The sequence below is a fragment of the Sinocyclocheilus anshuiensis genome, unplaced genomic scaffold (assembly GCF_001515605.1).
Source record: "Sinocyclocheilus anshuiensis isolate Anshui unplaced genomic scaffold, SAMN03320099.WGS_v1.1 scaffold1189, whole genome shotgun sequence".
In the NCBI taxonomy this organism is placed as follows: domain Eukaryota; kingdom Metazoa; phylum Chordata; class Actinopteri; order Cypriniformes; family Cyprinidae; genus Sinocyclocheilus; species Sinocyclocheilus anshuiensis.
The window spans coordinates 323860-337808 of record NW_015552686.1 but is presented as its reverse complement, the minus strand read 5'-3'; the positions used below and the strand labels follow the sequence as shown (position 1 = coordinate 337808).

General features: G+C 33.6%; 1 protein-coding gene across 7 annotated transcripts in view; it reads right to left on the bottom strand.

Annotated features, from left to right (window-relative positions):
* Positions 1–13949, bottom strand: part of LOC107667613 (kelch-like protein 29) — a 298485-nt gene that overhangs the window by 126143 nt on the left and 158393 nt on the right. For all 7 annotated transcript variants that reach the window (XM_016459326.1, XM_016459320.1, XM_016459325.1 and 4 more), the window contains one exon: positions 4417–4564. In XM_016459326.1, the coding sequence (XP_016314812.1) occupies positions 4417–4564 (148 nt within the window). The remainder of the gene's footprint in view (positions 1–4416; positions 4565–13949) is intronic.

Genomic DNA, 13949 nt, shown 5'->3' with positions numbered 1-13949 from the left:
GGTCTGAATACTTAGGACCATGTGATATTTCAGTTTTTCTTTTTTAATAAATCTGCAAAAATGTCAACAATTCTGTGTTTTTCTGTCAATATGGGGTGCTGTGTGTACATTAATGAGGAAAAAAAATTAACTTAAATGATTTTAGCAAATGGCTGCAATATAACAAAGAGTGAAAAACTGAAGGGGGTCTGAATACTTTCCGTACCCACTGTATATCAGCTTTATATCGGCCATTGGCCACCCTGCTCTCTAAGATATCGGCATCGGCTGTCAAAAAAACAATATCGGTCGACCACTACACCACATTGATGAAATACATCTAAAAGAACCAAAAACAGGATGTGATGTCATAAGATGCAACCCAAAAAAGGAAAAAATGCTCAAGCTTAGTTCTTCTCGTCACAGACGCTACAGTTTGTTGCCCATTACAGTTTGGTGCACGTGTCAGAACGGCCATTTTCTTGCAGAAGATCTCAATGTGTGCAATTTGATAAGATTTTATAAAGTCTTTGTGAGTTATTAGCTGGTAAAAATACCATATGTACACACCACTGGTGTGCAGTGGTGTTCTGAAATGAGGAGGCAAAGTCAAAATGTAAATTCATGTCCCAATCACATTTTCTTGGCTAAATAAACGTTACTTTCATTATCAGAAAAAAAGAAAGAAAAAACATTAAATTCTATTTATATTTTTACAATAACAATGTAATCAATATTCTATTTATTAAAGCCAAGTATGAATCAAGTTAGTGTTTTCAAGCATTTTATATTTATTAAAATAACTCAAAGAAGTATAATTTAAACAATATATTTTATTCGTGAACTTACAGTATGTTCAACTATTTTTTTAATAGTTAACTTTGAACAAATTTTGAATTTTTCGGATCATCAGTCATCAAAGCCTGGTAAATATTGGTCACTTGCAGAGATTTACTTTAAATTTCACCAAGCTGATTACTCGCTAAACTTTCCCACAGATCATGTTTTCAGGCCATTTGAAGTCTTATTTTGACGTAACAAAGTGTTTATATCTAAGTGTGTGAGTTGTTTGTTTACTTTTTTTAATTAGTGCTCCCATTAACGCCATTATATTGTACATTCAGACTGATTCGCAAACACTAAACGCACAAACACAAGAGGCGGGATTTATCTCATGAACCAATCGCAGCTGATTATAATCAGGCACATCCAGTCATATTGCTATGGAAGCATTGCCTCCTCTCACATGACTTTCCTCCATTCATTCTCAATTACCCCCCACCAAATCTACGGCACGCTTTAGTTTGCTTTTAATTTGAGTTTTTATCTGTTAAAACTCAATGGGCTCAGGGGAGGCGAGAGAGACATGGACTCCCGCTGTAAATTTACCAGCTGGTGTCGCTGTTATGATTTATACACTTTTTAACGTCATATTTTGTAATATTTGCATTTTTTGTACTATGAACTATAAACTTTTTGAGGAGGCACTGCCTCCCATGCCTCCTCAGAGGAAATGCCCCTGGTACACACATTCAATCACAAGCACATTCAGTCAAGCACACAGCATTGTTTTCGGACGTTTGGTAAGTTCACATAATACACGTCACAAAAGCTGTTCAGGTTGTGATCGTATCCTTATACCTTATGTTTGATATCTTTAGGTTGGGTGTTAAAAATGACATTTTGAATGCTAAGCGAACTTCACCCTCATGCCGTTCCAAAACTGATGATCTTCCGCAAAACAGAAGATATTTTGAAGACCACTGGGGCCCAAACAAACTTGGACCCCATTGGCTTTCATTGAATGGCCAAAAAACACATTCTTTACACATTCTTCAAGATATCTTCTTTTGTGTTCCACAGAAAGCATGTATGGGTTTGGAATGACATAATGGTGAGTAAATGATGACACAATTTTGAACTATCCATTTAAGTCCCAGATTTAGTCTTTTGAACATAAGGTCACAGGATCGAAACCAGATTGCCATACAGTTTACTCACAATGCAACATGGCATTTTTTTTTGTGCTCTTGTGGCCCTGTGCCCTTCCTCCTCTGCTGCAAAAATAGCTCCTCAACAATGATGGTCCATAACACAAAATACACCAGGCGGGGAAAAGATTAAAAAACATTAATCATGACATTGGCCTTCACCGCACTATAGTCTGAAGAGACGGAAATATACCAGCGGTAATAGATTCACCGCAGCCTGAATGAGGTCCGTGCATAATTCAGAACAAACTAAAGGATAGCTGCACTAAATTTCAAACGCCACGGACACGCGAACAAAAGAAAGTCCAATATTTCCTAGTGTATTAGACACAAAAGTGCTTTTAACCAAAAACATAATTCCCAGAGTATTTATGCATTTTCTGCAGATTTGGGCACTGCAATCAAGTCTTTTGACGAAAAATCTATCATTAGATTATTAAAGAAATAAATAAATAAGAATGAAACACAATTATAGCTCTGGCTGCAGCGCTGAAAAGCTAATGAAATTAGCAGTATGGAGTGTTGATTGCTCATATAATTACAATGCGCACAGGAATAAAATAGTTGTTTCATAAGAGCGCTTTGTCCTTTCGGAAAAGTCTAGATCTCTTTTATTTCAAGTTAAATCAACCGCTAATTATTACAAGGGTCGTTTTTTTGCTGAATTTAAATTAAAGTGCAAATCGAGTCTTTGTGAAAGTTTGGGAAAAGTTTTTCTTCCGAAATGACTTCCGAAATGACTTCCTCACCGCGCACTGCTAACCGTCATGATTAATTAATTCCTGCAGAGTCGTTATGTAGCTTTTTTGTCTCTGAGCTAATGGGACGCAGATCTGGGCTCCAGATATGTCATATTACACCGAGCGCTGTCAAACGAGGGGAAGTTGAGTGACATCTCACTTTGTGTTTCGGGGAAGGTGCCGGAAGCGGGACCCTGTAGAGTGCAATACAATGCTAACGCTCCCTCCCTCTGCGAAACTTCGGTTCCTGCTTAAACGCCTCAGCGGGGGGCCCCTGTGGAGGCCCCGGGGGGCTTGAGAGAAACCCCTACAAAACACATGCAACTGTCCTCTTCAACAGCGATGTCCAATTTCCCACGTATAATCACTCAGGAGAGGCTAAGGCCAGCAGTCCATCTTCATTAACAGATCATTCAGATTTGATGCGGGGAAATGTTCATGTAACGTGCATTACTTTGGTCGGCCCCTCATTACTGCCTCAATTTCATGTGTTTGATGCTACGGCATGATGAATTTCAAAGCAATATCTAAAAAGTCAACACAAATGACCCCATGTATGCTCATTTGAGCAGGGAAACGTCATAACTAGGTTCATGTCAATATGGTAATTTTGTGAATCTGAGACCAGTTCTAGTTCTGGATGCTGATTGGTCAAGAGCGCATTCCCTTCCGTCTGAAGACACACCTCTACCACAAGCAATTGAACAATCCGCAACCAAAAACGGAGACGTGAATGTGATGCGCTTGATTTGTAAGTCACTTTGGATAATGAATACGTGTATAAAATACACAATTTAAATATAAAATAAATATATAATATAAATATAAAAACCACAATATATTAATAATAAAATACAATAAAATAAAAGTGATGCAAATTTACTTCAAATTACTTATTACAATTAACCTTAAATAGACTATTCAAAAATAAAATGCTAAAAGAATATTACACAAAAAATGAAAATAATAAAATAAAAAGTGATGCAAATGTAATCCAAATTAAGCTGTCGTTTTCTAGCAATTCACAATTAACTTCAAACAGCCAATTAATAAAATAAAATACATATGAAATAATATATATATATATATAAAAATAAAATATACAAAGCATTAATAGACAGGACTTGTCCACACTGCAGTTTATTCCTTACTTAGCACCTACTTAGAATTATTTATTTACCGGAAACAACAACAACAACAATAATAATAATAATAATAACAATAATAATAATAATACTTATTATTAGTAGTAGTAGTAGTAGAAAAATGTATTTTAATTTAATATATTATTGTAAAAAAAAATTTTCAATAATAATGATAATCATAAATAAGTATGATTTCTGAAGGATCATGTGACACTGAAGACTGGAGTAATGATGCTGAAAATTCAACTTTGCATCACAGGAATAAATAGAAAACAATCATTTTAAATGGTAATTTGAGTATTTCAGAATATTACTATTTTTTACTGTATTTTTGAGCCAATAAATTGACATTTTAAAACAACAAATTCTTACCAACCCCCCGATTTGTTTTAAAACCCTGTTTATGAACTCATTTATAAATATACAGTAGCTGCAGTTTTCATCCAAAGTGACTTTCAAATGAAGAATACAACAACATGAGCAACTCATCCAAGGCAAACATACTGTTTCCTGTCTGTTGTCCTGATCTGAAGGAACAGGTGAAGACAGGTGCTGGCGTACCTGTGGTGTCGCTCTCTCTGTGCTGCTTGGTGGGAGGCTCGTCGGTCTCCCACGGGGTGGACTGGTTGATGGGGGTCTGGCCCCATCTCACTCCAGGAGCCAACAGGAGACTCGGAGTCTGCGTCTCACCGGGAGAAAGACCCGCCGCCTGTGAAGAGACAATACATACGACTGAGATCAGACTATATGACTCGAAACACTTTTCACTCAATCACACCAACCAAACAAACAGACCGTGGGAATCAAAAGGACAAATACTCTAGTGTGAAACCACCTTAAAACATAGCGAATCAAAGAGAAACTGCTAAATAAATTAGGAAAAGCAGAGCCAATTACATGGCTTCATAAACCCTGGATTTGGGTCATATTTTATGTTGTTACAAATTCAATTTTACTTCATACCAATTCCAGATTCTGATTACATTCTATTCACGATAAAAAAATAACTAACATTCTACCCTAATATAAATTTGAATAACTGTAATTAAAATATGTAAATGACACTTGTGTGTGTTTATGTCAGGTTTCTGCTTTTACGTTTGGTTTTTGCGATTTCCTCTGCGTTTTTTGCATGGCTGAAATTATGAGGCTCTAATTACACATTGTGAAGGAGTCTGGCTCTTATAATCAGTATTTCTCAAGTTCTTAGAAGCACTCATGTCAGACTAAGATTGGTGATTAATTATTTAGCATAAGAGCAAGAAAACTAGAAGTGTCGTGGAGACAGTTATTAAATGCCTTCATTAAAATTCCTCCATTTACAGTGTACCATAAAATGAGATTTAAACCCAGGCCAAAATATTAGAAAGATTAAAAGGCTTCATCAAACAGCGTAATCGCGGAGTGTTTTATATTTGGATCAACCTCAGGAGGTCTAATTAAATATTTCACAAGTCAATTTACTTTACATTTATTTATTATATGAGATTTGTCACTTTTGCAACCCTGATAAAAAATATTTAGGACATAAAACATTTGTCTGATTTGGTTATTTTCATTAAAATAACATTTCAAAATAAAATAAAATAATAAATAAAATAGATGTACATTTAAGTTTAATTAAGTCATTTTATAACAATTCACAATTCATCTTAAACTGCCTATTTACAAAATAAAATAATAAAATACCAAATAAAATAAAATAATAAAATATAAAATATAGAAAAATAAAATAATATAAAAAAAAATAAAGTGCAAAATAAGCTGTAATTTTCTAGCAATTCACAATTAACCTTAAACAGCCAATTCATAAAATAAAACCATCACAATAACAAATAAAATAAAATAATAAAATAGAAAATATAGAAAAATAGAAAAATAAAATATAAAATAATAATATGAAAAAATAATTAAAGTGCAAATTAAGCTGTCATTTTCTAGTAATTAACAATAAAATAAATAAATAAAATAAAACAAAATAAAACAAAACCAGGGTTGCACATTTACTCCAAATGAAGCTGTTATACAAGCATTTTCTTAGCATTTATAGTGCACTATCTATGAAAAACACGGAATTTGAGCACTGAGGCACAAAAGCGCACTGTATTCATAAAAGCAGCCAGCTAAATAAGATGGAACGATTGCTGATTACTCGGCATGAAGGAGTGGGAGAACGAAGCTGCTCAAAAAACCTGTAAAATAAACAAGAAAAAGGCACAACATTCCGACTCGAGTTAAGATTAATAGCAGAGGAAGTTTAGAGACTTTGCTTCACTTGCTTTTCTTTGCTCAACTTTTATTGAGTTGAGATGCGGTGTCAAACAGGCAGACGGAGTGATCCGGCCCGAGAGAGACGAGTTAACCCTGCATCGCTCCCAAAAGTTAATGGAAAAGACCCCGTCATCAACCCTCTGCTCCGGCCGCCGTGTTTTCCTCTCTTCCATTATCCTCCCTGACCTGCGCTTTACTTCATCAATTTACCCATCATGCATCTCTGTCACCTCGGCCCAAAGCCAATTTGTTGTGGGGTTACGCTGCACGTTGATATCATCAACAACTGAAACATCTCATCATGACTGGTGCGTGCGCATGCAGAGGGCCGACCTCCAGACGGTAAGTGCTGCAAAAACCTTTCCAGCTTGATCGATACATTTCAAAACCATACTAATTCTTGAGTTCTGGGACAACACAAGCCACAGAACTGGAAAAACAACATTTTCAGAATCAGGGTTATTATAGCTAACTAAAGCTACTGAAACTACAATTGAAACCATTTAAAACGGTTCTATTACTTCAAATCAAATAATATATAGTTGCCATTTTAATTTAGTTTAACTTGATGTGTTAAAATAACTAAACCTTAACCTAAAATAATAATTAATAAAATCTATATAGATGTATTTAAGCAAATGAAAACCATTAAAAATAGCAAATGATACACAACAAAATTGCTAAAACTTTCAATAAAATGAAAAAAGAAACTCGAAATTCTATAAAAATACTGTAACTGGTTATTTTAATTCAAACTATTATTAAAAACTATTACAGTATATACTAAAATAAAATTATACATTATATATAGAAACTATATAGGCTTTCTAAAGTATTCAATTTCAATTTCTATTCAATTTCATTTGAGCTCCCAAGGTTTAAAAAAAAAAAAACTATCATCAATTTGAATGAAATCGATATCATGGTTGATATAAACAAATATATAATAATGCAAAGATGCATAATTATTTAGATGAATGAATGAATTAATAGTTTACCAGTTACCACTGTTGAAATGACCTAAAAAAGTCAAATTAAATTAACACAACACAACACAACTAAACTAAACTAAACTAAACTAAAATAAAATAAAATAACATAAAACAAAACAAAATGTCTGTAAATATAGAGGCACATATTTGTGAAATTTCTTATGCGGAAAGCAAGATGACACTGCTGCAAAAACCTTTCCAGCTTGATCGATACATTTCAAAACCATACTAATTCTTGAGTTCTGGGACAACACAAGCCACAGAACTGGAAAAACAACATTTTCAGAATCAGGGTTATTATAGCTAACTAAAGCTACTGAAACTACAATTGAAACCATTTAAAACGGTTCTATTACTTCAAATCAAATAATATATAGTTGCCATTTTAATTTAGTTTAACTTGACGTGTTAAAATAACTAAACCTTAACCTAAAATAATAATTAATAAAATCTATATAGATGTATTTAAGCAAATGAAAACCATTAAAAATAGCAAATGATACACAACAAAATTGCTAAAACTTTCAATAAAATGAAAAAAGAAACTCGAAATTCTATAAAAATACTGTAACTGGTTATTTTAATTCAAACTATTATTAAAAACTATTACAGTATATACTAAAATAAAATTATACATTATATATAGAAACTATATAGGCTTTCTAAAGTATTCAATTTCAATTTCTATTCAATTTCATTTGAGCTCCCAAGGTTTAAAAAAAAAAACTATCATCAATTTGAATGAAATCGATATCATGGTTGATATAAACAAATATATAATAATGCAAAGATGCATAATTATTTAGATGAATGAATGAATTAATAGTTTACCAGTTACCACTGTTGAAATGACCTAAAAAAGTCAAATTAAATTAACACAACACAACACAACTAAACTAAACTAAACTAAACTAAACTAAACTAAACTAAAATAAAATAAAATAAAACAAAACAAAATGTCTGTAAATATAAAGGCACATATTTGTGAAATTTCTTATGCGGAAAGCAAGATGACACCATACAGTATGGCATAGCTATCATATCTTTAAACCACAAATTTAAACCTAATTAACGGAAGCAGCACACAGAGACACTCTAACCCTAAGCAATACCCAAACAAATCTACTTTCCTCCGAGAGATCCAGGGAGACAAAAAAGAACCTCTCTGTCCCTCCAGACTTTCGAAGCCCACCTACCTCAACTTTGTCCTAGTTCACAAAGCCTGACAAACTTCGCATGAACAACTGAAGACATAAAAGGCCGGAGACTAAACAAAGCTTTTGTTGTCTCAGGATTGATTTCTGCCTTACGTTGACCGACAGCTACCTCGTTTCATGATCGCAACACGCTCCTCGACATGTTATAAAGCCTAATAATTCTTCACAGCCTCTCGCTTTTTCCATTTTTTGCCCTGTTCATCTCCCAAGTGTTTTCTAATCCTCGTAAAAATGCATCATTTATGACGTGGTATTTTCCGCTGTAATAATCCTATGCATTTCCTACGACTAGCTGTCACGAAATGTTAAATCTTCCTCACCCGGCTCGGCTTTTTATAAGCACGAATGTATCAAAACACAATATTGCATATCAAATTTTCCCGCAGTCCTGGTGAGAAACGCATAAAATGCACATTTCAGACTTTTTACGGGCATCTGCTGACATCAGTGGGGGCGGGTGATGACAGACACTGTAAAACGTGGTAAGACTCGAGCGGAGCCAAGCATTCGTTATTTTCTCGCGTTTTAATTCATCTCTGGTTGTACCAGGCCGCGCGTCCCTGGCGGGCCATTATCACTGTGTGGCAGATGGCTTCCCTGACTCAACAGAAAACAGCCTGGGATAGTGTGTGTGTGTGTGTGTGTGTGTGTGTGTGTGTCCTGTGCAAAACCAAGCAGACAAAAATAAATGAATAAATAAATAAATGCGCTCATGCTCTTCAGCACAAAGAGGTTTAGAGGCCTGGGATTTTTCTGTAGCGAGCATCAAGTTACAGGGAGGACTGTCTTTCTAGTCCATGGGGAGTGAAGGACACAGTGAGCACACGACACGCTCATGATGCAAGACAAACAACACAGACCCAACTCACTAAACAGTTCAGTGCACGCTCTTTCACTTATTCACTAGTCACCAACCAATAGAGATTAGAATGCTTGGATAGTAATAATAAACACAGTATGTGGTGGACAGTAACGGAGTAGCTTTACTTCGTTACTGTACTTAAGTACATTTTTCAAGTATCTGTACTTTACTGGAGTCATTTTATTTTGAGTAACTTTTACTTTACTACATTCCAAAGCATAAGATCGTACTTTTTACTTCACTACATTTCATAAAACATATCGTTACTCCTTATAATATATCACGTGCTCCGAGACGCAGAAGCGGTGTCTGATTCAAGAACGAACTGATTATTTTCAATGAACCTTTTAAATCGGTTCGCAAATCACACTAAACGATTCATTGACGAATTAGAATGAACCGATTGCAGCTGTTCTCGAGTCGACAACTCACTGATTCAAATGAACCGTTTAGTGCGAGTCTCCAGTGAACTGAATTCACAAGTAAGAACCGCGCGCGCGACTGATGCTGCTAAAATTTAATATTTAAAAATAAAAGTTAATTATTATTATTAATTAATTATTGTAACTAAAAATCATATTTAGGTCAAAACTGTCAGTTGTTTGTGAACTAAATCTGCTGTAAAGGGTGATCTATTTAAGCCCACTGAAATGCTTGAATGCAGACACATCAACATCAGTGTCTCTATTTTAGGTAAAAAAAAACAAAACAAAACATTAAAATAACACAGACTAAATAAAATAATTAATGCACGTTCATATTCCCCGCTGCCGTAACGTTAACAGTCTTATTAAAATGCTACGCATTTAGCCCCATGTGACGTCTGAGTACTTGATTTGTGTACTTCTTCCACCACTGAGTATGTATGTATGTATGTATGTATGTATAAATCAATTAATCAATCAATCAATTGCCTAATTTACCCCAAGTTACAAATACCTAATAAATAAATTATGAATAAAATAAAAAAATAATAAATAAAAAGTAATAAATAAATAAAAAAATTATATTAAAAAAAATTTAAACAAATTTTTTTTTTAAATGAAATCAATTTTAAGAGTTTAGTGAAGGTTCAATTAATTTCTAAAATAAAATATAAGCAGAGTTTAGTGAAGGGTCAAATAATTAAATTAAATTAAATTAAATTAAATTAAATTAAATTAAATTAAAAGTTTTTTATACAATATACAAATACTTATATAAGGTATCTTTTCAGGCAGGACATCACTGTTTCTTAAAACACACATTTATATTTATGTTTTTCTTTGTAAAATTAAAAAAAATGTATATTAAACTTAAGAACAAAGATACAGGTTTATTTTTAAAATGTTTAATTTATATAAATATAGCACTAATGCTCTCATAGTGAATGTATTGTAAAAACATTATTATTGCATTATTGCAATCACTTTCAAATGACGCTTTTCTTTTCTAAATAACTGTGAGAAGCATTTGCTTGGTTTATGATTCACATAAGTCTCTGCAGTTTTAAATCAAATAACTGCTAGATTTAAAGAAAAATGGAAGAGAATTTATGAAGGGTCAATTAATTCCTAAATATTTTTTTAATAAAATAAACCCCACCTACATCATTAAAATAATTTACAAATACCCGGAAAATAAATGCAATTTTATTTTATTTCTTCAAATAAAATAAGGTAAAAATAAAATAGCTAACTAAAATAATTGACCCTTAAAATAAATAGTTTAGTTTTATTTCTTAAAATAAAATAAGGAAAAAACTAAATATCTAACTAAAATAACTGACCTTATAAATTTGTATTTATAATACAAATATAAATATTTAAAATGTCCAGTTCATTGCTGTAAAGCCAGTCTGAGTTGGCAGTAGAAACCAAAGGGTACGGACTTTAGTGACGGGTCAATTCATTCTTAGTGAAGTCAAATGCAAGCAAAGATGCTCTCAGACAAAAATGAACTGAATACAAATAATTTTTTATCAGGCTAATGGTGTCACATCACTCAAGAGTTTCCTCCATTAAAGGGGTCATATGATGCGATTTCAATTTTTCCTTTCTCTTTGGAGTGTTACAAGCTCTTGGTGCATAAAGAAGATCTGTAAAGTTGCAAAGACTAAAGTCTCAAATTCGTCATGCCTAGAGCTGATCCGTGCTGGTCGCTGAGGGAATACATCAACATAGTGCTGTGGATCGCCGGATCGGCTTTCACCGTGGACGAAGTCCGGGGTCGTCACATGTGCTTGCCTACCGCATAAACACATTTCATTACACCAAATACACAAAATAATGTTCTTTTTAGCAGCATCATATGACCCCTTTAAATATATTCACTGCAGCACATTACAAAAACTACAACTTCTACAATGTAATCTCTTAAATGTCATTTTTAATGCATGAGCAGGTTGCCCGACTGTATGGCACTTATAACGGGTCAATCACTCCTCGGCCATTTGAAGAATGTAATCACTATGATTTTCCTCAAACAGGTGCACAAATGAGGTCCGGGGGACGTGTCTCACTCTGGCAGATTGGCCAGAAACGATTCCAACAGGACCTTATCTGAGAGCGCTACAGCCAAGCATGGAGCTGAGGTAAATATCACCATGGTTACACGCTTCCCGTACGGCTCGGCAGTGAACTAGCTCTCTGTATAGCAGGCCAGCATGCATACGGTAATCCCGCACCATCCTGCACCGCCTTAGCTGAAAGATACATACATTCACAGATGAACAAAGCCAGAAAATACTAGAAAAGTTTACAGTGCAATTGAGGAAATTCACCAGTGCAAGTTGCTCATGTTTTCACATCACAACAAAGAGCTTCAGTGAATGCTATTTCATCACAAAACCCAGCATGTTATTCACCAATGGAGGATCAGAATACTTGGATAATAATAAATATATAATATGAAAAATAAATATAAAATGAATAAATAAATAGCACCTAATTTACTGAAAATAACATATATATATATATATATATATATATATATAGCATCTAATTACCCCTTAATTTAATAAATTAAAAATAAAATGAAGCAGTTTAGTGAAGAGTTTAGTGAAGGTTCAGATAATAAACAAAAGTAAATATAATAAAATTAAAGTAAAAGATTAAAATAGAGTAAAAAAGAGCAATAAAGCAGAGTTTTGTGAAGGGTCAAATAATTCATAAAATAAAAAATAATAATAAAAAATACATAAAATAAAATAGTTGTTTATACAATATACAAATAAGGTATCTTTCAAAAAGGACAAATCAATGGTTCTTTTAAAAAAATACAAATAATAACAATAATAATAACAATAATACTATATTATTACACACACACACACATTTTTGTTTTTGTTCTTTTTATATACATATATTTGTACATATATATAAAGAACAAAAACATATATACAAATATATGTATATAAAAAGAACAAAAACATTTTTATTTGTAAAATTATATATATGGAACATGAAGAAAGCCTTGGAATTTATTACAGCCGACATCATAAATTTCGATCAATTTTTACTACTTTCACTATGTCCAATTCATTCCTATGGGATGTTTTTAAAAGCTAGTCTTAGTTGTAAAACTCAAGAGTCAATTAATTCTTAAAAAAATAGAATATATATATATATATATATATATATATAATAAAATATAAAATTAAATAAAACTAGAAAAGCATAGGTGTATGTGTTTACAGCGTAACTGACGAAATAGGCCATTGCGAGCCTGTCATGTTTTTCACATCACAACAAAGAGCTTCTTTTAGAGTTGGAAGAAATAATGAATGCAATTCAAGCCCCTCTTCACAAACCCCCTGATTTTGTACGTCCTGCAAAGCTCTCATGTTACAGCGAGGCTCACCACGCATGCCAGCCGACATGAAGAATACAAGTGTTGAGCTTGGCGAACACAGGCTCTTTTTTCAAACAAACAGAGGGGCCGTGGATCTCCTTCCACTCCACCGTCCTGTCCGACGCACCAAAGCACACCACACATCAACAGCAGACAATGGCCCTCTGTCCAACGAGGGGCCCGAGGGCTTCTTTATGCCTCTATTGTTCTACTGCCTTGGGTAACCTAAAGACTCTTGCTCAAACGCAAGCCAAGATGAATAGCAATGTCGAGCACTTGAAGAACCCATTCAGTTCAGTTGCAAGGAGAGCTACTGTTTGTTTTAAAGGGCTGCACACACAATGAGCTACCTGATGGCATCTGTGGAGCATTAAACACAGCCCTACCAGAGACAGACATTAATGAGCATGGTCACGTTCACTTTGCAAGCTTATTCTGACCAGGAACTGCTCACTTAGACCATCGACTCCTTGTATAAAGAGACTAAATACAGTGCAGTTTTTTCATATTTATTGTTGGGTAAAGGTACGGTCACATTCAGGAAATTTTGTAATGCATAAAGTGCTGCTCACAAAGAAGTTACTTTCAAACCCAGCAGATTCTGTCAGCGCAACGAATTCACGCGACCAACTTGGACGTGAGTGAAATATGCATGGGAAAACCCCAATCGCAGGGATTCCTATTGAAATAAATGGAAATCACCCAAACAATTTCGTAGAGCAACCGTAAATGTGACTGCACCATAAATCTGAAACCATAAACATATTCATTACTTGAAATAAAACAAACATTAACTGAAATAAAATAGATACTTATTTGAGTTGGCAAGGCAACATTTCATAATTTGCTCGAGTTTAACTTGTACTAAAATAACTAAAACTGAAATAATATATATATATATATATAAAATTTTATAAATTA